Here is a 26,243-nt window from a genome sequence, read left to right as displayed (position 1 = left end):
TAAAATTGGTATTGTAAAAAAACGTAAGGGCGATACTTCAATGCTGATAGATGGGACCGAAAAATTAACCAACGCCAAAGGGACTATATTCTATATATACTATCATTTTGTCAATTTCAATAGCAAACACAAATTTTAATTTAATAATTTCAAATACTTTATGAAGTTTTGGGTTTCGATCACTGAATCATGCAATCTAGGATGTAAAAAACACAATAGTTCTTAAATAGGAAATAAAACCAAGTCTGGAAATATTCACTGTTGATTTTCTTTGAATGGTATCACTGCTACTATCGCTTTTTTCAAGAAAAAGCGTTGATTTCTTAGTTCTCAGTCGCGTTGTAAATTTGAGTAAAGTATAAACTTCAAATCGATTAAAAAAATCGATTTTTTTGGCTCAGTACAATATACATAACCCCTTTAGGAAAATTCAGTTTTCCCACCACAATGCATTTATTGAGGAATTTAGATATTTTATTAACAGAGCATTAGCAATAATTCGTTTGTATGTTTATTTTATTGGCCACTTTTTCGCTTTCCCATTGATTTGGTTTGAGATTTCTAGCACTGATGTTGTCCTATGCTGATTTGAGCGATTCTCTGAGTCCTGCCACTATCCCATGTTGTATGTGTTATCAAAAACATCGCGAAGCATCAACTTCTAAATGTTCTCAAACGATATAATATCCGAAGAGAGTGATAAGAGTTATAAGAAATGTCTCATCACACTGTTAGGTGGATTAAAAGCGTTTTTTTTAATAAAGGTAGGTGCTTTCCTTGCAGTGCTAGAAGCAGCTCAATTTTTACCTTTCAATGCTCACTACAATTTTTCTAGAATACTTACAATAGTCCAACTGCGTGGAAAACGTAGCCAAAAACAGTCTAAATTGATAAGTTTTATCAGTTTACACTAATATTGCAACATAACGAAGATATATGCAAAATTCATTTTCCGTCGTCAACGTAAACGGTCCCTGGCAGCACTGCTCCATCGGAGTTCAATCAGACTAATTGCAATAACTTCATTTCTAGAGCTGATCCTTGTAACTGTTAATTTTCAAATGAAAGCCAAAAGTCACATTTATTAGCCTTACTTGTTTTTGTGAGCAAATCTTGCCTCAATCAAATGTTATAGCTGTTTAAAAACGTTGTTGTCCACAAACAACATGGGCATGAATGGGTTAACTGCATAATTTCACAGGCGCAGAGTGCAGAGCGTTTCTAGTTGCACTCTGAAATCACCTGTAACTAAGCAATTAACATGCCTTCGAAACGTTGTTGTCCTGAAAGAAAACAGAATTTCATGGCAATGATTGCAATGAGGATTGGTTAGGATGTACAGGAAAGGAAAGGGTTGTTAGAGTGAGACGGGAGGATGCGTTAGAAAGCTTTTTTGGTTGTCGGGGTCGATGAAGGAAAGCAGAACCATTTGAGACTTGATTTGAGAAAATCCGTTCAGTTATTACCGAAGAACCGATGTCACTTTAATTGTGGAATATGCCCAGAAACCGGGATTTCTGGAATTGTCGATAGAGGACATATTCAAAGAATCTTTGGTTGGTCATCTGTGATTTAGATCTGCGAATCGAAATAATTTAATGTCCATTTCAATAGAGCTCTGAGGAATTATGACTTTACCGGTTTTATCAACCATTTCTATGTGACCGCAATGACCAACCTGTAACTCCGAAACCAAAAGTCAAAACTGAATGAAATTCGATAGCAGAGCATTGTATATTTCATTTGAAATCAATTTTGTCCATAAGCCGAGACCTGGCGAAACTGTATTCGGTGCACGCCCAGACAATGTGCTCGATATCGTGATAGCCGTCGCCACAAGCGCAGATACCACTTTCCACGAGCCCAATACCCCGGAGATGTGCATCCAGCGTATAATGGTTTGCCATGATTCGGGACATCACACGAATGAAGTCACGACCCATATCCATCCCCTTGAACCAAGGTTTCGTCGATACCTTAGGGACTATTGAATGTAGCCACCTTCCTAGCTCCCCATTGCTCCACGAGGTTTGCCAACTTTCAAGGGTTTTCTGATGAGTAAAACTGAAAAATTCGAGGAAGCAAATTGGTCTTTCAAAAACGTCACCTTCTAGGGCACCCACCTTAGCTAAGGAGTCCGCCTTCTCATTGCCCGGAATGGAGCAATGAGAAGGGACCCATACCAAGGTAATCTGGAATGATTTGTCAGATAAAGCACTCAGTAGCTCCCGTATTTTCCCCAAAAAATACGAGGAGTGCTTTCCATGTTTCATCGTGCGAATAGCGTCAATAGAACTCAGACTATCCGAGACGATGAAGTAATGGTCTGCGGGTAATGTGTCAATGACTCCAAGGGTATACTGAATAGCAGCTAGTTCTGCTGCGTAAACTGAAGCGGGGTCACTGAGTTTGTAGGAGGCGGTGAACTTTTGATTGAAAATACCGAAGCCAGTGGACCCTTCGAGGTTTGATCCGTCAGTATAAAACATCTTAGAACAGTCGACTTGTCGGAATTTATTGTAAAAAATGTTTGGAACCACTTGTGGGCGTATGTGGTCCGGAATTCCAATAATCTCATCTTTCATGGATGTGTCGAAGAAAACAGTAGATTCAGAAGTATTTATGAAATGCACACGGATGGGATTGTAAGAAGAAGGATTAATATTTTGCGCCATGTAGTCAAAGTACTGGGACATAAAACGGGTCTGAGAATTGGGCTCAACAAGCCTTTCGAAATTTTCAATCACCACCGGGTTCAAGATATCGCATCGAATGAGCAATCGATATGACATTTTTCAACGGGAGAACGCCCGACAGCACTTCGAGACTCATCGTATGGGTCGACTGCATGCACCCTAAGGCGATACGCAAACAACGATACTGAATTCTTTCGAGGTTGATGAAATGTATGTTTGCGGCGGAGCGAAAGCAGAAGAATCCGTATTCCGTATCGTTGTTTGATACAACCTAATTAGGTCTCCTGGGCGGGCACCCCACCATGTTCCGGTAATTGTACGAAGAAAGTTGATCCTGTGCTGGTATTTCTGTTTCAGATACCGAGTCGAACCAAACTCCTAGATATTTTACTGTGAAGACCTGAGCTATAGTTTGAGCCATTAATAGAAGCTATAGTAGTGCTGGTTCGCGCTTCCTAGAAAATACAACTAGCTCAGTTTTCTCCGTGGAGAATTCGATACCCAGCTTAATAGCCCAAGCAGACAAAATGTCCAAGGTATTCTGTAATGGTCCTTGTAGATCGACAGCTTTGGGTTCCGTAACAGACACCACGCCATCGTCTGCAAGTTGCCTTAACGTGCAGGAATTGTCAAGACATTCATCAATGTCGTTGACATAGAAATTGTATAAAAGGGAGCTTAGATATGAGCCCTGGGGAAGGCCCATGTAGCTCAATCATTATGTCGATACGTCACCATGCGAAAAATGCAAGTGCTTTTCCGACAACATGTTTAGTAAAAAGTTGTTTAAAGTCGCTGAGAGACCATGCTAGTGCAGCTTCTCTGAAAGAATATTGATCGAAAGTGAATCAAAAGCCCCCTTAATATCTAGGAACACTGATGCCATCTGCTCTTTGCTAGCATAGGCCATTTGAATTTCGGTTGAGAGCAACGCAAGACAATCGTTCGTCCCTTTGCCTTTGCGAAAGCTTAATTATGTATCTGACAGTAAGTCATTTGCTTCGACCCAATTGTCGAGGCGGGATAGGATCATTTTCTCGAACAACTTCCGAATACAGGATAGCATTGCGATCGGTCGATACGAATTGTGGTCGGAGGCTGGTTTTTGGATGGCGATGACCTTAATTTGCCTCCAATCGTGTGGGACAATGTTAGCCTCAAGAAACTTATTAAATAAGTTCAACAAGCGTCTCTTGGCAGAGTCTGGCAAATTCTTCAACAAGTTGAATTTGATTCTGTCTGACCCTGGAGCTTTATTGTTACACGACAAGAGAGCAAGTGAGAACTCCACCATCGAAAAAAGTGTTTCGTTCGCGTTTTCGTGAGGGGACGCGGCGCGGTAGATCTTCTGTGCCGGGACAGAGTCCGGACAAACCTTCTTGGCGAAATCGAATATCTAACGGTTTGAATATTCCACGCTCTTATTAGTACTGTTTCGGTTTTCGCATACGGCGGGCTGTTTCCCATCGATGTTTCCCTTGTTAATCCGTCGACGAACCGGCGCCAATAACCGCGTTTCTTGGCTTTCATCAAACTCTTCATTCGCTTGTCTAACGTCGCGTACTGTCGAAAACTAGCGGGTAACCCGTCGTTCCGGAAGGTCTTAAACGCGCCTGCCTTCTCCGCGTACACGTCTGAGCACTCTTTATCCCACCAGAGATTGGGAGAACGTTTTTGTATGTTCGCGCCGGGTACTGGCTTAGTCTGAGCTTGATTCGCACAGTCGAGAATCAAGTCAGCCAAAAAGCTATACTCTTCCTCCGGATGAAGTTCTTGGGTAGATTAGATGTTGTCGGATATCGCGGCCGCATAGCTCTTCCAATCGATATTTCGTGTGAGGTTGTACGAAATATTGATTGATTCCAATGGTCTTGAGCTGTTGGTGATCGAGACTACGATCGCTAACGTGGGGATCAGGGATTACCTTCCACGCGCAATCTAATTGTAGCGAGGTCGAGCAAATCAAAATCTAATGTACTTTAGCGCGCTGGTGGGGGAGGGATCCGAGTCATTTCACCCGTGTTTAGAATTGTCATATTGAAGTTGTCGCAAATATTGTGAATTAAAGAAGAACGGTTATCATCATAAAGGCAACCCCATTCCGTACCGTGAGAGTTAAAGTCTCCTAAAACAAGTCGCGGTGCAGGCAGGGATTCGATGATGTCATGTAGCCGGCGGTGCCCAATCGCGGTGTTGGGGGGAATATATATGGAAGCTATGGAAAGATCTTTGCCTTTGATTGTTACATGACAAGCGACAATTTCAATGCCTGGTATTGAGGGAAGGTTAATTCTGTAGGAGGAATAGCACTTTTTGATCCCCAAAAGTACTCCTCTGTAGGTGGTATCTCGATCCAAGTGAATAATATTAAAATCGTGGAAGTTAAGGTTTATATCGGATGTTAACCAAGTTTCACATAAAGCAAAAGCATCGCATCTCAAGCTATTGATTAAAAATTTGAAAGAATCTATTTTTGGGATGATACTTCTGCAATTCCACTGTAGAATAGTGATCAAATCCGTGACCTCGTTCGATGAGTTAGCCATCGAAGGATACAATCGCTGAAAGGAGGGGCCATTTCGCAGTCAACTGCTATAAAAATGTTTTTACTGTAGGTAGAAGAGCTAACAACAGACTTTTAATAGGATCAGTTATATTGAAAGTTTTTATTATCCAGTCCACAATGTCCGAATTCCAGTGCCGCGATTATTCTCGAACTGAAACAGAGGAACACTTGGGATTTTTGATGTTCCGGGAAGTGCTGGGAACTCCTTCTCTGAGTTTAATCCTCCGAGACCAGGAGCTACTTGCTTCGGCTTGGTTGCAACACTTCCAAGAGATGTCACTTTCGGAGCCCCGTCTAGGGACACCATATTACCGTATAAAAATGACCCCATATACGAGATATAGAGTGTGCGGCATCTCTCCTGACGCGGCATCTCTCCCGAAATTATCCTAATAATTATTATAATAGAAAGAGAGTATTCGAAGACGATTCTTGTGAAAGAGTGTAGAACAATTTTACTTTCTACTCATTTGTAGTCAGTGGCGTACCCAATATATTGAACAACAAATAGGCAGCAAAGGATCATCCACAAACAATATGCTATAACTTTTATATTATTCAAGTTAGATATTTGGTGTCTTTAGTAAAGTTGTTTGCAAAACTAAGAACTACAAATTTGTTGAGTGCATCATCTCAATACAATCATAGAAACGAAAGTTGATGAACATTTCTCACTTACAGGGGGATTAACCTGCTAAAACACAATATCAAAAGAAAGGGCATATCGCATCTATTAAATTTCCGAAGATGTTATTAGCCTAAAATTAGCTGTTTTGGCTATGGACAATGGTAAAAATCTTTCGTCTAAATTCAATGTTAAATATCTCTTTTGATGATATTCCGATTATAACAATTTATAGCTTGTTGGAAAGATATTCGTATGAGCTTTCTGGAGATATGCGAAACATTTGTCTAAGTTGTTAATGTTGCCATTGCTGAGAAACACGAATAAGAGTTTGCCGCGTACTTACACACACAGATATTGTCTCATATCGTCGAGCTGAGTCGGTTGGTATATAAGACTTGGCCCTCCGGGCGTCGTAAAACACCTTGAAAGTTTGAGCGATTTCTATACATTTTTTTTATAAGAATTGTAAAAACAATTAAGAATTCTGTCTAAATATGTTATTCTGTATTTTGTATTTTGAAAAAGCTGCTCTGCTGTTGTATTATTCTCCGTTGCAAACTCCTATACCTACCGGTCGGTTTTGCACTTAACGATGACACTTCCGCTCGAAAGTATAAAAATAGTGTACAGTGATCGAACACGAGTAAAGATCGTATGACTACTTGCACTTATTACTGGTTTAAATAAATAACCATCGTTAGTGTGACCAGACAACCCAAGATTGTTTCCTTACCACCAGCTGCTGCCTTTTGGATTGTACGTAGTACTTCTGAAAATGCTGTAAACAACTTTCAAGTGCGATCTTCAAGATCATAAAAGGGCAAAAATAAACAACGTAGGAACCAAAATATAAATAATATGATGGAGAAACACTGCCTACAGCAACCCAACATCGGTTATGCTAGAGCAGTTATTCTATTTGTGCATCTGTTTTACATTGCTTTCTATCGATATTGAACGATATACGGTGTAGCACTAACGTACAAATTGGTGTCTTCTTTTTATAGAATACCATATGCTGAATGATTATTTATGGAAACATGCCCTCATGTTGACTAGTTGTAAAACTAACAATCTTTAAAATATGTTCTCACTCAAGTGCTGCTTGAATTTCTGGTTGATCATATCATCTCATAGATTTTCTGGCTGGTGTCAAAAAAAAACTCTTAGAAGCTCGGAGTGTCGCACCGACCCCTTGTCTTCTTATTCAAAGCTACGAATCACGAGATTCAACACGCATATGTATTTCATCAAGCTGGAAAGCGCCGCCGTCGCGGTGGAGACTTTGTTTTGATATATAAATGCTGCTCTGCCGATGCACGTGATTCTGAGTGACTTCCATTGTCGGATCGTTTACATGAACCGCTTTAGGCCTGGAAGGGAAAACAAATTCATGTTTAAATTTAAGTTGGCAAATGGGAGGATCTGAAATTAAAAACAGAGGAAACAGCCAAATTGAGGCGCATTTGAAACGTAACGATCTGCTGCTGGAATCCGCTCTATAGCATTTCCATCCATCAACAGCAGCGGCATCGGAAGTCGCTGATCCGACCGGCAAAGGCATTTGAACTATTTTATTTACCGACTAAACTGCGGAATGGAACCTAATTTGTTATTTCTCTTGGTCGCTTCTTTTGCAGTATCATTTTACGGTGCTAGTCATGTAGCGATGCCCCTACAGGAAGCGAAAATTTCCACAAACATTCGACTGCGGTTCCGGTCGCGCCAAGACAACGCTCTAATTCTGCTTACGGCCGGTCGGACGGATTACTCGCTGCTCACGATCGACGGTGGACGGATCCGGTTTAGTTTCAAGATCGATGAATACCACACGGATGTGAGTATGAAACGGTACAAGTTGCGAAATTTGATTGTTCTGAAGTCAGTTCTATTGTAGTTGTGGTCACCCGTAACGCTCAAGTTCAACGATCTTCAATGGCACGATATTTCGATATCTCGATATGCGGCCAATTTGACAATGCAGATCGATGAGTACTTTACGACCAAAACGTTACCAGCCAACGTGACCGAATTGAATGTACACTTTGGAGTTTTTATTGGAGGAGTGGGAGAATACTCCGCAGCATATCTCGGCACATCAGAAAACTTTAGAGGTTGTATAGCTGATGTAAGTTTTATACCTGCTTGGAAAATCAGAATAATCGGGGTTGTTATTACAAGTTCTCTTTTCTAGATCTTTTACAATAACATCAACATCTTCAAAAGAGCAAGGGAACGAACCGGTCACGTAACAAACGAACGAGTATCGTGGATCTGTGCACCGGAATTCGATGCTGATGCTAGTACTCCGATCAGTTTTTTGGACGACGAAAGCTACGTAATTCTACAGAAACCGACTTCACGATCTGGTGATCGCTGGAGTATGGAATTCCGAACGAACGAACCCTTTGGGATGCTGTTGAGCAACATCCCTTCGAGTGCTAGGTACGATTTTATGGCACTAGAGATCGTGGAGAGTCAAGTGCGCCTGTTGGTGGGTAAAGGATCAAACGCGGTTGAACTGATTCCCGATCGAAACGTGTCCGATGGGAAGTGGCACAACGTGTCGATAACGTACAGTCCAATGTTGGTAGATGTGAGTATTCGTAAATAAATTACATTTTTTCAAATATAATACAAGACTTTTCACCTAGATTACGGTGGACGACGTGATAAACAGCGCGACATTCGCCAATGGAAGTAGTCAACTTATTGAGCTAGAAGAAGAGTTTTACATCGGTGGATTCGACTATCAAAAGAAACGGAAAGCTTTTATGAAGGGTGCCCGAGCAACGGACTCCAATTTGAAAGGCTGCATTAGGGACATTGTTCTAGATGATCAGCTAGTGGGATTCCCAAACTTCAAAGTTACTCACGGAGTTACCGTCGATTGCGTCTGGAGATATCCTTGTCTTGAGAAGAAACCTTGCATTCCATCCGGTATCTGTCATCACCAGGGAATCAATGATTTCATTTGCTATTGTGACCAAGCATACTGCATAAAAGCGGATTATTCTGACAGTTTCAAAATTTTTTCGCGGTCTGACTTGGTGATCGAAAAGGAGTTGATGATGATAAACCCAATGGAAGTCATGGAAGGAGGGATCGCATTTCTTTCGCCGAAATACATTGCAATTCTCTTCGATTATGCTAAAATGGGGGTCCAGGAAGCGGGAATCATATTCCACATAATTCAACCACCTAAGCATGGGAAAGTCACGATTCATTCCTATGGATCCGACGGCAACGCATCAGCGACTCAAATGAAATTCTTTTCACACATCGATCTCACAACGGATAAAGTCAAATACACTCACAATGGAGCGGAGAATTTAAATGATCATATGATGATCGACATGCAGTTAGTTTCAGCAACACGAAATACTCTGCCTCCCTATCTTGAGGGAAAGCATCGATTTGTACTACACGTCAACGTAACTCCGGTTAACGACCCTCCCGTTTTAAAACTACCGTCGAACAAGCTACTGCGAGTGACTCAAGGCATCCCGAAAATCATTGGTCCAGACTTTCTACAGGCAGATGATCCCGATAGTTCACCGGACTCGCTTATTTACACCATTCTGATGAGCCCCAATTCAGAAGCTCAGCAAGGTCGCGTTGAGTTGAACGGTAGAGCAGTTGCGACCTTCTCCCAGTCGGATGTCAACGAAGGACTTGTTACGTACCTGATTAACACCAAAGGTTCGGACGATGCATCATTCGATCTCAACATTCAAGTATCCGATGGCATGGAAACTAGCCCGGCGAGTACCATTCATGTTTCCGTGTTGCCACTGCAGCTACGGATGATAAATAATACGGGACTGGTGTTGATTCATAAATCCTCGGCGTTGATCACGCCCCACAACCTATCCTTTGTTCCCAATTCAGACGAGGAGAACGTCGATATGAGGTTGGATGTCGCCGTCATTATATGTCGCACCTATTCTTACTTTTTATAATTTTAGATACGACATAGTCCAGGCACCTGTTTACGGTAGCCTGCAAAAATTACGATCGGTAGATTCTTCCTGGATCTCAGTGGATTCGTTCAGCAGCACTCAACTTCTGCTCGGTCAAATACGATACTTGCATTCCTCCGACTTGCCTCAGCATGATGAATTCAAGGTATGTTTCTAGCTTTTCTAAATCCCTGCCAATTTAGAAACGGTACATTTTCAATAGAATTTTCGGAAGAATCCGTTTGGTTTAAAAAAAAAACATTAGGAGAAGAAAACGTTTTGTGTTTATTGTAATTTAAAGAAAATACTGATTTTGCGATTTTTATTCCTCTAGAATGAAAATTGGAATATTTATATGTATGTCATCAACTTATGTACAAGTTGCTGGTCAACTGCACCGGCAGCTTTTTTTCAGTATCTGACCCTTGAAATGGCATCCTTAGTCATTTTTCCACTGTTCTCCAATATCGCTTTGAAGATTTCCCAATAAATTTTGTTTTGGAGGAATTCCATGCAATTTGGATGATTCATCCCTTTCCCAATGACATCTACATCATTATCGCGGTATCTTCGTTGCGTATTCTTACTTTAGTGATAACTCGCCAAATTTGGCTAACATTGATGAGCCCCGCTAGAAAATTTATTGATGAAAAGAGTGTTTCTTTAGTATTTTGTTTTCAATTGTGATTCTTTTGATGACTGAGTTGACATATCAACTTTTTTTAATTTATTCAGTTTTCTTTATCATATTATCACGTCAAAAATCTGCGCTTACCTCTTATCTCTTCTACGTCAGGAATACCTCCAAGAATCCACTTAGGACCGTTGATATTTCTGCTATACTTCAATGATATTCATCTGGTTCTGAAGACTCCTACGCGGAAGATCTCATATTTTTTCTTTTCATTCGTTCAATTGAGGATTGTAGATTTCTTCACCAGCAGCCTCAAGACTTTGCTCATTAGTGTAATACGAACCGCTTGTGTGTAGACCCGAAGAAGTGCTCGGTGATATCATATGATACTTGAAACAGAAATCAAATGCGTCAGTTAACTGAGCGATCTGGGAGTGAAAGTGGATTCTCAATTTTCGTTTAAACAACAGCCCAAGCAACCAGAAGTTCGGATAATACTTTATAGTTCATATAAAGTTCTAAGCGTACTTTTACGCCGCTTAAGCTTTAATTGAATTTGAAAGCTACTTAAGCCACTATTATAATGTGAAACGTATCGTAAAATTACTTGAAACGAGAAGTTTATGCAGCTCCCTTAAACGAATTTTGGTTGCTTCAGACGTCTCCTATGCAGTTGGTAAGGTATCTCGAGCACTGGGATGCATCTTCAGGATAGCCAAAAATTTTACGGATATTTATTGTCTTAGATCGCTGTACTGCTCTTCATCACGATCAATTTGATATGTGGGAGCGTGGAGACTTCAGGATCGCGTGGAGCGTGGAGACTTCAGGATCGCGTTGGAACGAGCGTTTATATGTTCGCGCTGGAGACTTTATAAATTCGAAAGGGCTAACACGTTGAGCTAACCACCGGGTCGTTTTTAGGTTTACGAGATAGCGGTTTGTATTAATGCGCAGATCACGAGCGTTTGTATGTTATCGGGTCGCGTGATCATTTATATGTAGCAACTATGTAACTTCGCGTGTATAAATGCATTTGTATAACCTGTAGATGATTGCATACTCGCGTTAGTACTAGAATTTTCGCGCGGATCGTGATTTTAATGTTTAATGTTGACTGTACGGTGCGGATGCTGAAGAGTACCCGGTTATGGCGCCCTGAAACTTGTGGTCCATCTCAGGGTGTGGGCCTAGGTTGCTAGGACCGAGAGTTTGGACGATTAATGATCACGTGGGAATGAGTGTTTAAATGATGCACGCTAACTTTGTTACTGGGGCGTGTAAATGTTTGCTAGCGTTGATTTGCGCGAATGATCGTGATTGCATGTTCGTTTTTGTGACCAAGTTTGTATTTTTACGGACTCGATTTTTTTTTATTTTTTGTACGTAAACGTGTTCGATAGCGTGGGCATTTGTACGTCGCGTGCGATGGCGTGTATACACTTTCGCGTCTATAAATTTGTTTGTATAACTATGAGGCCGTTTGCATACTCGCGTGAGATTTTCGTGCGGACCGCGATTCTGATGTTGGATAGACGGTTCACATGTTAGAAAAGAATGAGTTCCCCCATTTCACTAGATTATCGGCTAGGACGCTTTTATGAGATCATGGGGGAGGTATGCGAAGGGTTGAAAAGAGAAATGACTGGCCCAGGAGGTCCAGCATACGGGCCCCATCCATCATTGTAGATTTTTCGAACACCGAAACGGTTTAACACGAACTCTATTGGAAAAAAATAGTTCTCTTCTATTACGTGCAGCGCGTAAAAACTTTTGTTGTAGAACTATAGTAGGCTACACTTAATGCCGTAAATTCAAATGATTTTTTTCCTTTCGAAGTGTGTTTTGGTCAATTTTTCTAGTTTATTTTCCGTCGGACTCTGTCTGCACTGAGTGTCTACCGCCGGCGCCAAAGAGGTGACCAACAACCAGATATCGGTTCATCAACACATGGAACGGGACCAACGGCTCTTCATCCTTTGCGAAAAAAGATGTGACACAGAGTTTCCATTTCAGAAACACTTAATGACCTCGGCTGGGATTGAACCCAGATTCATTGGGCTAAGTGACAGTAAAGGCGTAGTCTATGATCAAATTTTGATCAAACAAGAATGCATGTAAATTGATTAATTTTATTATTATTACAAAAGCAATTTTTGGTATAAAATACGGAAAATTATTCAGTTAAACTTTCGGTTGAATGTCTTTTAACTATTGCCATCAAATTCTATACGGCCATCTCGTCCACTTTGTTCGCTCCAGCAAGTCTACTTAAACAGTTTTGGATCTCCTTCAGGTTCGATTGACGATGGACTAATATTCCCCGATTGGACCATGCTCTAGTGTGTTGGGAGGGTTCTTGTCCTTGGGCGCCACCTGAACGTTCTTGGCGGCATACCACTAGGGGAAACCGAGGAGAGTTGAAATAGAGGAGAGTTCAAACAAAGTCCGTTTCTAGCAAAACCATACCGTTAGGAACTTTGCAAGTATTTACTTTTATTAAACATATAGGAAAGATGTACAACCTAAGTACTTTGGCCAGATTTCTAACGGTATGGATTCGCTATCAATGGGCGTTGTTTGAGCTCACCTCTGTTTCAACTCTCCTCGGTTTTCCCTACATGTCCTATTTCCGGCCAAAATAGCATGGAACAATCGTGTTGCTTCATGAAAGGTAGCAATCGTTTTTTCATGCACTCTTCGACGTAAATTTCCTGGTTGACGGTCTCGGTTGCAATGAAAGTGTCGCTTTTCAAACCACACGTACATAAAGCCTGCCAAATCAGATATTTCTGTGTGTTCCTCTTGCTTGGACGACACTTTGATAAGAGTAATTGTCCAAAAACAAAAAAGAGGCATCTTTCTGTACGCAGTCAAATGAGGATTTTTCAGATTTTTTGAATGTCGTGCAAAGAAGTGCGTCAAGTTCAAGTCGACCAAATTTTGATCCTATAACGTTATTTAAAGTTCAAGTCGACCAAATTTTGATCCTATAACCTTATTTAAACTCTGCGAAATTTTTAGTGGTTTTGTAAGGAGCCGATTTATCAATACTTCATATTTATCCAGGTGTCGGTATTGTATGGATTTGTTCCGATCTGTGTTAGGTTTCACTTAGAATTCGTTAAAGATAAAACACATTCGGCCAAGTTGATACGCTCCAACATTGCCAGCCTCTGAAAATACAATATCATCTGCTCGATAGTGTAGCTAACTTTCTTCGGCTTCGGAGTTAACTGATTTTTGCGAGTCCTTTGTTATTTGGAATAATATTATTAAAAATCTTACAATTACAACCTTGTAATTGTAAAGAGAGAAAAACAAAAAAAATACGGAACATGGAATAAATAATGAAATGATAAAATAGAACAAAACATGAAAAATGGCAACGTAAAACAGATTGAATAATTGAAACAATCAAATAAAAAGATACAAAAGAAAACGAAAATTAGACAAAAATTGAGGAAATCGAAAAATTAAAATAATGAAAAACGAGTAAACGACAAAATGAAAAATAAATATCATAAGCATAGAAAACAGGAAAAACGACAAAAGGTATCAAAATAAATACAACAAAAAATTAAAAAAGCTACGAAAAAGCAAACAAATATGTAAATAAACAAAATTGATCCGTCCAGTAAGACGTAGAAATAACAATAATACAAAACGCTTGAAATATAAAAAATGGCTTCAAAATAAAGAAAATGGAAAGAATAAAAACAGGAAAATGATAAAAATGATAAAAATATTTCAAAATAAAAGAAATGATAAAAAACACTGTAGAAATAAATAGATAAAAAATAAAATAACAATGAAAAATAAAAAAACGAATGAACTATTTTTAAATGAATAATTTAGAACTGAATAAGTGCAATGGAGTAATAGAAACTGAAATAAATGGGAACAATTGGAAGGAATAGATTGAAGAAAAAATGGAAAACAGGACCAATTTGAATTTCCCAAAGACAGACAAAAGTGCACTCATAAATGTAAAATCAAAATATTTTGAATGTGTAAAAATGAAAATACTAGGCGAAAAGAGAGAAATAGTAATATAATAAAAAGGAAATATACAGGAAATTAGTATTACAATAAAGAAAAATAAAGGAAGTTAATAAAGGAAATAAAGAAAATTAAGGGAAAAATAAATAGGCGAAATAATAAATAAATTTATATAAAATAAATACGGAAAAACTTGAGTTGATAAAATGGAAATCAGAAAACATTACCAAAATGAAAAAAGATAAAATAATAAGAAAAAATGTTTAAAGGATAAAGTAAACAACAAAGAAAACATTAAATTCAAAATTGTTTAAATGGGAAATGCTAAAGGTCATGAAACAAAACAATATAGAAAACTGGAAGAATATTGAAAAACCATGCAAAAAGCATAAGTTTTAAAACTGATAAATGAAGAACAGAAAAATTCACAATGCGAAAATAATTGAAAAAATTATTATTTAAAGAAAATGAAACAGATCCAATGAACAATATGGAAAAGAACGGATGGTGAAAATATTAAAATAGGTTACAAAAAAGGAGATAATTCTGAAATAGAATTGAAAAAGCGAATTAATCTTTAGTGAAATATTTATCGAAAAAAATGAGATAAACATATTAAAATATGAAACGAATTTTAAAAAAGCAGCAAAAATGGTAAAAAGAGAGAAAGTGTAGAAAACAAAATGTAAAATAAGAATAAATGGAGAACGTATAAAGAATAAATAATCTGGATGAAATGGAAAAAAGAAACAATAAAAAATCACAAAATTAAACTATGAAACAATAGAACTAGAGAATTTTTTTTGAATCAATAGGAACTCTAGACTATTTGAAGAACAAAAAAATTCTCCGGCGAAAAGTCAAAAAATGGAAAATTTATTTAAATTGAGAAAATTAGATAAAAATGAAACTAAAACGGGTACAAGAAATTTAAATATTACTTTCTAACAGAAGACGAAAAATTACAATGGACCGTTTTCTTCGCGTATTTTCATTTTATATCTTGATTTGTGGAGTTATTCAGAATTCGATGGTTGCTAAGTTTTCTTGTTCTTTCTAATAGATACTTTTGTGATTCTTTAGCAGTTACGATGGATTAAAATAAGAAGAAATATAAGTCACCTATCGTCCTGAATAGATACGAAATCTATATATGACTAATACTACTATTTTAACCTTATAGCTTAAGTAAAAAATTAAAACGCTGTGTGTCCACAAATTGCAAAGCTTCGAATTATTTTGTAAAATGTGAATTAAAAACGACTTTTTGAGATTACCAGGTCAAAATACATGAGATAATTATAGTAAAGTATGAACTAGAAAATAAATTTTAGTCTTTTAATATACAATTTACAAAAAAAATGCATATAATATAAACTTTATGATAGAATTGGGGCTATATTTGGTAATTTTTGTTTTTGTCAAGACGAAACTTTGACCGAATTTCAGTTTGGTCTTATTAGTTGCAACACCTTCATTTTGATGTCGTCCATAGAACCACTTACGAAGTCGTCATAATTTCTTCAATCGAAAATATGTGCTTTTAGAGAAAAACATTTTTATTCCATTTACAAAATTCGAAATAAAAAAATCACATGACATTTCACCAAATCACCAACATTGTTTATACCATGAAATGTTTGATTTTCTAATTGAGAAAATCATATATGTTTTCCAACATACTGCAATTTAGGATTTAGGCAAGTTATCCTAATTAAATCATGCCAATATTGAAACTTTAATTGCATTTTCAAATAAATTGTTATTGATATAATATTCATCCGGCCTCTCTAAAATCCGAGCCCGGGGGGAAATACCACGTCTCCCTCTCTTCTCGGCTCAGGTTATGCGTGAATGATTGATTTTGCTACCGGGTTTGTATTATAGCGAAAAGCTCGATCGTTTGTATGTTATTGTGTGCGTTCGCTTTATACCGTGGACATTTGTATTCCACTAGTATAAGTTTGTAATTTCGCGTGTACTGAAACATTCCTATAAACCAATGGTCGTTTGCATATTCTCGTGTGCTTAGGAGTGTTCGCCTGGGCGTGTACCACTATCAAACCGTATTGCAATCAACATGCAAATGCAACTTTCTGTTAGAGGTTAATATGAAGAGCTACGATTATATTTAATAGACCAGCGTTCTCAACTTTTTTACTGTACTGCTGCGGACCCCCACAGATAAACATCGATATTGTATGCAATCAATATGTTATTTTCAGTTTGTTGGGAAACAAGCTAATTCAGATATTTCAATCTGCATTTGGAAAAAATATTTTTCTTCGCGGACCCCCAGCAAGGATTTGACGGCCCCCTGGGGGTCCGCGGACCCCAGGTTGAGAATCAGTGTAATAGACCATAAATGGCTATTTTCGTAGTTGACACTTTGAATGGAATTTTACGATTAAACTTGTATCAATTGATGATAGTTTATTAAAACTGATTTATGCAATATTGCTTGGTGAAGTCTGCAATGTTGTCAATCCATTCATACTATGGGAAGGGATTCAAGAGAAAGAATTTGTAAACAAATTGATACGACTAGATTCAATATCTGACCACCAAAAGCATTGTACTGAATACAATAAAGCACACCTATTCCAAATTGGCACAGTATTATCTCAACACGCATTACTCTAGTAATCTTCAAATATTTTCAGTTCACCACAACGCTCGGTCCGGTATCGACCCCAACATACGATTTCCGAATATCCTTCACCAAACTTCGAATCGGTGTGATCCGCCAGAATGACATGTACATCAACACCAAAGACAACACGATCCGAGCGGATTTCTTATTCCATCAGACCGTTCCGATTCCGACGTTTGCGCGGAACATTATCTACACTGTTGTCAAACCGCCAAAATTCGGCATCATCTACGTCGAGGGTCATCCAGAGTATGCCAAAACAGGGGACTCATTTACCCAACAAGAAGTCGAGAAAAGCATTATCAAGTATCGTACCTACCAGTCATCTTACGGGAGCTTCATCGATTCGTTTGAGTTTGTTGTTTCCGTTCCGGAATGCGATGAGGTTCAAGGAAAAATCGACTTTATCTACAGTGCCCCGGATTACTTGGCCAAACAAATCATCTACCAAAAGCGTGAGAAAATGTACGTGCATGAAGGCAACAAAACAGCACTATCGCGGACTAACTTTGAGGTTCTGTTCAACAAGTTCAATTTTCTAACATTCAATCTGACAAATAAACCGAAGCACGGAACCCTCTGTAAGGTAAATCCGAGGACATTCGAAGCGAAAGAAGTATCTTCGTTCACGCTGCAGTATCTATATCTGGGTGATATTCACTACTGTCACGATGACTCAGAATCAGTTGAGGACAGTTTTCGGCTACTCATATTGTCGGACAACGAAACGGATTTCCAGTTCGTGTGTGAAATTCAAGTGGAGATTACCTTGTTGAATGACAATGGACCGTACCGGGTATTTGATAAGACATTCCACATTGTTAGAGATGAAACCAAGCTGTTGACTTCGGTTGATTTGAAATATGCCGACCCGGATGTCGAAACTCGTAGTACAGACATTGAATACAGATCAGTTACCTGCACGAATGGAGAACTGATCAGGAATGGAAAGTTGGTGGATTTATTTACCCAGGATGATTTAGACAGTAGAAGATTACTGTTTCAACATAATGGGACAGACCAGGGCAAGTTGTCATTCATTGTTACCGATGGGTTATATGAGGTCCCAGGTTCTATAGAAATCGAAGCTTCCGACCCGTTTTTGAAAATTCGTGAAAGCAATGCATCCATTGCTCAGGAAGGTCGAGCAGTGCTTTTGACATTGGATGACTTGAGTATAGATATGAATTTGAATGCGAAACCGGAAGAGATAGAGTATAGAATATTGCACGAACCAAGCAATGGGTTGATCAAATTGTTGCGAACACGATTCAACGCTAGTCACATACATCATGTGAGCAATGCATCCACGACGATGAATTTTACACAAGCGGATATTATAGACGAGCGATTAGTGTATTGGAACCGAGAGGTTGCTTCCATGGATAAAATCAAATATCGTGTTAGTACGAAAGGAGTCTGGGCAGAGGGAGAAATCATGATTCGTATTTATCCTCCAGCTTATTGGGAACCTCTAAGAATTAGGCGAAATCAAACGTTGTTTGTTGAAGAATCAACAAGCGTTATTATTTCACGAGATATACTGGAAGTAAGACGGAGCGTTTTTATTTTCGAAAGTCGTTATTTTATCGTATTTTTTTTCATAGATTGTTCATCCAAACATTTCACCCGGTGACATTACCTATCTGGTGACCACTCAACCGCAGCATGGGTACTTAGAAATCCAATCGATCACAACCGATGACGAGTATAACTCCAAAGTATTCGACCAATCGACTATCAACTCGGAAAAAATGTTCTACATACAGGCCGGAGTGAACCAATCATCTGATTGCTTTACATTTGACGTGACAAACGGAATTACCTGGTTACGTGATTTGATGATGAGGATAGTGATCATCCCTGAGCATTTATATATCAGGGCGAATGTAGTCATAGTGGAAGAAGGTTTGTATTCGTTTAGAGGATATCTAACGGATTGACGATAATTTTATAATACACATTTTGTTCTTTAGGCAAAAGCACAAAAGTTCAACCGAGTGATATGACACCGTATTCCGAGTACTACAACGGAAAAATTTTGGAGTATAAAATTCTGACGCACCCATCGCATGGAAGCATCAAATCTGGCAAATCTTCAAAAGTGAATCGTTTCACGCAGAAGCAGCTGGAAGCGGGAGTGATCACCTACGTGCATAATGGTAGCGAAAATTCCTCAGACACAATCCGATTGGTTGCTTTAGGACGAAACAAGGAGAGTGTTCCGTTCAATTTGAACATACAGATCTTACCGATTAACGACGAAGTCCCGCAGCTAGTTACCAATACTGGAATGCACATGTGGATTGGGGGAAAATCTATGATTCAGAGCACGGATCTAAGTAAGTGTGAAAGTTTCCTTTGTTTATATGACGTTTCTTGTATCTTTTCGGTCAGTTCAAACAATCTTTTGTGTAACAAACTATTCTTGAAATCAAGGCACTTAGACTGAGCTATTTTTAGAAACCGTAAATATTTTTGTCAAATAATCCACAGAAGATAACATATTTTTGGTTATTATCTATTTAATTTAGACTGTTTTCCTGAAAAAAATTGGTAAAAGTACTACGTATTTCAAGCATTTTTGTTTTTCTTTGGGCCGTAGCGACATTGCGCATGAAATTTCTCTACATTGGTAATAGAATTTTCCTTTCGATTTCGCCTCATCAGAATCCGACATTAACTTAATGACAGGACAAAGCTAGCGCCGGATTGACGCTAGCTTCAAAAAACGGTGACACAATTTGTGTTCCTGAGCAAACCCCCAGCTAAGCTGGTCCCGAAAGAAAAGGACCTCATTTTAAGCTGATGAGAACTAATTAAATCGTCAAGTATTAACCCTCAGCTCACGCGATCATGAATCTGAAACGTCCAGAAGTCTCTATTCTCGGTCCTAGCAGGCGAGGCTCATGCCTTCAGTTGTACCAATAAACAATGACGCTATTATTCACTGAACAACACATTCCATAGCGACACGACCGGGAACTCTAGTGAAATGCGAGAACTCACTCTCTTCTAGTATCTGAACCATGCACTAAAAGTTAAGTATCAGATTCACAGTCCGCGCGCTATCATTCAAGAACACACGAATATGCGAATGGACACACGGTTATAAAAAATAATGTATACCCGCGAAGTTATGTAACTATAATCACGCTATCAAACGGGACAAACACGTTAACATACAAATGCTCTAGTCCTTCGCGATCATCCACGCACACTACGTGACTAAGTGAACGTTTTAGCACTTATAAATTCGCAAACGCTGCGTCAGGAGTGAACCTACAAACGCTTGTTTTTGCGCGATTGTGAATCAGTTACGCCCAGAAGGTCTTCTCCTTGGCCCTAGTAGCATAGGTTCAATGCCTTCAGGTGGATCAAACAAAAAAAAATCACGCTCATATCCACTAAACAATACGTACCATGACGACAAAATCAAATCGAATTTTTACACTCAAGTCACATAAATACGACAAATACGTTTACATACAAATGCTTGAGGCCTTCGCTATCATCCACGCAACCTACACCCTTGATCTCGCAAATATGATAACATCCCGGTGATAAGGTGAACGTCTCAGCACTTATAAATTTTCAATCGGGGTTTCAAGCGTGCCCCTACAAACTCCCGTGCTCACATAATCATGAGTCGGTCAATTCCGAAAGTTTTTATACTCGGTACCACCAGTCTAGGTCTAGGAATTCGAACCGTACACCGAAAACTAAATATTAGAATGATGGCCTGCGTGACCATCCAAGAACACACGCGAATATGTAAATGGCTACAAAATCGAATTTATACATATACGCTACGTCTGCGATCGGGCAAACTTTATACCATCCCGGTAATAAGTTGAACGTTTTAATACTTACGAAGTTACAAACGCGGTCTAAAACGCGAACCCAAAAACGCCCGTGTTCGCGCGATGATGAATCAGTCACGTCCGGAAATCTTAACCTCTCGGTCCTAGCAACTTAGGTCCATACATTCAGTTGAACCAATCAAAAAAAAAAACAACACTCACATGAACTATTCAACACGTTCCATGGTGACATGGTCAGGAACGCTAGTGATATGGAAGAATTATTTTGGTGTCTGAACCGCATACCTAAAATTAAGTATCAGATTTACGGTCCGCGTACGATCATCCCAGAACACACGCGAATATTTGAAAGGACACACGGTCATAGAATTTATACACGAGAAGTTACATACACGTTAGCATACGCGACATACAAACGCACACACGATCGAACCTGTTAACGTACAAACGCTCGAGTTTTTCGCGATGATACACGCGATTGCGAAGTCCCTATGTCCGCATATAACTGTACGATGAACATCACGCTCAGAATCACGGTCCGCTGCAATTGGCCTTAAGCAGTTCTTTAGTTTGTGACATTTCCCGTCTTGACTGCAATTGTAGTGCGTAATTTTGACGGGGATCCCTTCCGTGAACCTAACGTATAGGAAAGGAAAGAGAAATGCACGTAATGCATTTCTCTTTCCTTTCCTATACGTTAGGTACGAGTGAACTCGCTGGCTAAGTGGCAACAAGAGTAGAACAATTCGGAGAAAGGAAGGTGAACTCATCCCAAATGTGTCGACTGGGGTGCATATGAAGCATGGAGAGGTGAACTTCCATTTGATGTAGTTTTTGTCCAAACACGGATGCTTCCGAAAGTACTTCCATCGGTTTGGACATGCTTCGTCACCCCTTTGCCCGAAATGTGTGAACGTGCAAGAGACACGTGGTACTCGAATGCCCTGGGTTCGAAGAAACTCGTAGGGGTATTCCTGGTGTGACAGTTGACAATATCGTCGAAGAGATGTACCACGACGAGCATACCGGGAACGCTGTCAACAAAGTGGTTACGAGTATACTCTCCGACATGCTGAGAAAGTAACGAATGGGCCATCAAAGTAGCGCCATCGGTTAGGAAGCCGCCGTGAAACCACAAATCGGGTTTTGGGAGAAATTCCTCCACCGTGGAACTCTTCGTCGATGTAGACTAGGTCCACAGCCGGGGACCAGTTGAGTAGTACGCGACGTAGAACCGAGTACGGGTCGTCGGGGCGCCAGTGAACTGGACGTCAAGCTTCACCGGAATCGTCGAACCGATCTCGACACCCTATCGTGTAGCTCGTGAATAAACTAAATCAAACGCCGGAATTTAGAGCGAGTAGACCGCGTCGAACAGACCTCAACACATATTGGCTAGCCCGTTGAGTAGGCTAGGTCCAATATCGGGGACTAGATCGAGTAGATCGGAACGAAGCAGGAAGCTAAAAGGTTCCTGTAAACGAACATTGGTATCGGCTAGAAATCTACCGCCAGGGTAGACGCCCGCTGAGGACTATCCGACTATATCGTGACAAAAATGGGAGCTAATTGGTTCTCGAAACAAACTCCGGTATCGAGAGAAATCCCGCTGCCGGGGAACTCTCAGTCGGAGTAAAGTAGTTCACCGCCGGTATCGGTGTTAGGAGAAATTCCTCCGTCGGTGAACTATCGGTCGAAGTAGGGTGGGAATGACTCACAGAAACACGAGCGGAATATCTCATGGAATCAGCATAGCATCTAAACGGCTCACGGAGACGAGAGTTAAAATGGCAACGTAATTGATGGAGGCAAGAAGCAAGAGAAGAGTCGAGAATAAAATCAAAGTTCAAAGGTCGAGCCAGTTCATGAACCAAGTGAGGCTCCGAGAAAGAGCAGAAGAAAGAGGTACGACGAAAGCACAACGAGCTTCCCCACGAAGTAACAACTAGTTGTAGTTTCGTGGGGTAGAAGAACGAAAAAAGAGTAAGGAGTGTTTTTAGTAGTTAGGCACGAACGTGAATCGTGAGTTCCACACAGTTCCAATACACCAACCCACTACAGGCTAGGCTTTTACAGCTTTTCAAAGCTTTTTTTAAATGAATCCTATACATTTCTTTTGTGGGGAATGTGAAAAGGCTAAAAACACTTTTTATGCCCCAATTGATAGATGAATTCTACAAAATTTTCATTTGATCAAATCTGCATGGCCCATTTGAAGTTCTACCTTTCCAAATAGTGTGCTCTGCTATTCTCCAAACTCCTCTAACCACATCCGAAATTGTTGCTCATTCACATTTTTTTCTCATTCCAGTGGTACAAGACTACGATACCCCACCGGAGAATCTCACCTTTCACGTGCAGCAGATGTCCGGTGGCTACGTCGCACTGAAAGACAGCTATGGCAGAAAGATTCACACGTTCACTCAGCAGGATATCAACCAGAACCGGGTGTATTTCATCCACGACAGCAGCAATCAGAATGGGAAGATCGTGTTCTACGTTAGCGACGGTCTCCACAATACCACGGAACAAGTGCTGCATATTGTTACAAACCCTGTCGCGCTGGAGCAAATCAAAAATGAAGTCTTGCATGTATTTCCACTAACCAGGAAACAGATTCTACCGGAACAGTTGTATTACAAGTGCTCGGACGACGATCGGGACGTGAAGTATGTTGTGACGATTCCCCCTCAAATGGGAAGACTACTTTTTGAACACCTGGAGTATGGTTATACGAACGAAATTAGCGAATTTACGCAGCACGACGTTGAGAATGGAAGGATTTTCTACGAGCATACTCATCCTATGGTGGAGCTGAAAACGAACGATTCCTTTTACTTTGACGTAACTGCACCACTTTCGAACAGTTTAATTGATCAGATATTCAGCGTAGATGTGTCGGTGTCATCGGGTGGGTTGCTGAGATTTTTACCTGTTCCTAGGATCAATATAGACGAAGGTGACCTAGCACCGATAAAGCTTGATCTTTCGAAGATCTTAGAGTACTTGGAAACTCGAGCAGGAATTCAAAACCCCGAACTTTACATTGAAGTTTACCCTCCGGCTCATGGTACAGTAGAGCTAGAGGATTCCATCCCAAATGTAAATCGATTCTCATTGAATGATTTCTATACCAACAAAGTGATTTATAAACACGATCACTCAGATACAGTCGAAGACAGGGTTGCGCTGGCAGTGTACCTAGTTCCCGGGCATTTGTTTCTGTGCAACATCACAATTCCAGTAACGATCAATCCTGTTAACGATCAACCGTTTCAGCTAGTGACAGCTGCGCCGCACATTTCAGTGATTGAAGGTGAAAATCAGACCATAACCTCGTCTCACCTATTGACCGAGGATGTTGATACTGGGCCTAAGGATATAATATACGATGTTATCAGTGGACCGAATCTAGGAGTACTGCTGAAGATTTCTGATGAAGGTTATCCTCAGGATATTATTACCTATGGCAACCAATTTACTCAAGCAGATATCAATGAAAATCGGATTATCTACACTCATTCGGGAAACCCGCAATCAACGACATTCTACTTCAAAGTATCCGATGGCAAGTTCAAACCTGCTTACGAAATTTTCAATATAAAGATACTTCCAATAACCATCTTACCTGGTTTCAATAATCAACCGATTATCGTTCAGCAAGGCACAAACCTTGGGGTGTTGGAACCGAAACACATAGCGGTTGACACGAACGTACAGAAAACCCGAATCGTATATAACGTGACCAAGAATCCTTTGGGAGGAATTATTATTTCCAACAACAAGCCAGTAGTAAAATTCACTCAACGTCAGCTGGAAGAAGGAAAAATTAGTTACATGCAAACGGATATGACCAGATCAAACGACACTTTTCAGATGGATGCTTTCATACCGGATACTACTTCAGCATGTCTGGTAGAGGTGAACATGATCGTTCAGCCGTTCATCATAATAAACCCAATCACGATCACTCCTGGAGAGCGAATAAGGCTGAGCTCTACTTTCATTTTTGACAATCCTGCCCAACTCAAGCTTAACCGTTATAATCCGAAAATTACGATCACCCGTAGACCCAAATATGGACGCTTGAAAAAAATTGTCAGGAGTACTGGTCTGGATTATATAGAGCAATCGAGAGATCAGGACATCGGAACTTTCACTTATAAAGAATTAAAGAGCGGTGTCATATATTATGTTGCAAGAAAATTCAATCAAGATTTCCAATCTATCAATGACAATTTTGAATATCTACTAGCTACCAAAACAGCTCAACCCGGTCAAGGAACGGTCCCTATTGAAATTTATTCGCCGTCCCGCAATGCTCTCGATAGCAACGACGTTGACATAGTCACCGCGGAGAGTAATCTGCCATTTGATTACTTAATTGCAGCTTGTGTTGCAGCTGCCATCATAGTCATTCTGCTTATGATAATTATTTTACTGAAATGTCGATCGAATAGCTCCCAGAAAGATCATCCTGACAAAGATCACCCTCCGTCCCTTCCGCGACCACCCGACTTCATGACCTTGAACAATCGAATGTACACACCATCTGAAAACGAATCCTTACCGGTCACTACCGCATCAACTCCCCTTCCAATCATCAGCAGCATCCCTCACTGTAAGGTTATTCCAATTGGTCTGGATAACACGCTTCAGTTGGATTCTGATCCTGAAGACGACATGATGGACATTCATGGCGACCTGATGCACAGCCCCAACAATCTCAACTATCCGTACGGGGACGAAGGTGACGAGTGGAGCTCATCCTGTGATGCTGGTGCAGATGTTAATTATTCCTCCATTGCACAGCAGCAACACGCTCAACAGCAACAACATCTACTTCCACAACAGCAGCACATGTTGCAAGCTCCGCAAGGGCAACAGAAAGCGAACCCGCTGCTGCGAAGGAATCAGTACTGGGTGTAAGGAAGCATCACACGTATGCACCCCAAAAGAAGAATAGCAAATCTGATCTGATTGTAAGAAACTGTGTGATTTATTTGTCTTAAATACTTAAAAACCCTTCGTTTCTACGCAGCCCAAAAATTACACTGTCCATGAGTGCTACTCTTAAGGAAAATGCTTTCTGAACATTTTCGATAAAACCCCGTTTATTCTAGTTTGATATTTGAAGACAAAATAAAATTCGAATTGCCATGCAATTATTGCCGAGACTAATATTTTTTTAACAAAACGAGATTGAAATAATTAGCTTGTATTACGAATGTATAGACGAATGAATGCGAAAATAAAATTACACATCTTTAGGAACTTT

The 26,243-nt window shown here is 39.8% G+C and overlaps 1 protein-coding gene across 11 annotated transcripts in view; it reads left to right on the top strand.

Annotated features, from left to right (window-relative positions):
* Positions 1–26,237, top strand: part of LOC131681750 (chondroitin sulfate proteoglycan 4) — a 40,492-nt gene extending 14,255 nt beyond the window's left edge. For all 11 annotated transcript variants that reach the window (XM_058962750.1, XM_058962743.1, XM_058962745.1 and 8 more), the window contains exons 3-11: positions 7,531–7,727; positions 7,788–8,018; positions 8,085–8,486; positions 8,545–9,803; positions 9,859–10,018; positions 17,152–18,690; positions 18,749–19,049; positions 19,118–19,483; positions 23,277–26,237. In XM_058962750.1, the coding sequence (XP_058818733.1) occupies positions 7,531–7,727; positions 7,788–8,018; positions 8,085–8,486; positions 8,545–9,803; positions 9,859–10,018; positions 17,152–18,690; positions 18,749–19,049; positions 19,118–19,483; positions 23,277–25,894 (7,073 nt within the window). In that variant the 3' untranslated portion in view covers positions 25,895–26,237. The remainder of the gene's footprint in view (positions 1–7,530; positions 7,728–7,787; positions 8,019–8,084; positions 8,487–8,544; positions 9,804–9,858; positions 10,019–17,151; positions 18,691–18,748; positions 19,050–19,117; positions 19,484–23,276) is intronic.
* The last annotated feature ends 6 nt before the right edge of the window (positions 26,238–26,243 follow it).

The sequence above is a fragment of the Topomyia yanbarensis genome, chromosome 2, assembly GCF_030247195.1.
Source record: "Topomyia yanbarensis strain Yona2022 chromosome 2, ASM3024719v1, whole genome shotgun sequence".
NCBI classification, from domain to species: domain Eukaryota; kingdom Metazoa; phylum Arthropoda; class Insecta; order Diptera; family Culicidae; genus Topomyia; species Topomyia yanbarensis.
This window is presented reverse-complemented; position numbering and strand designations above follow the sequence as displayed.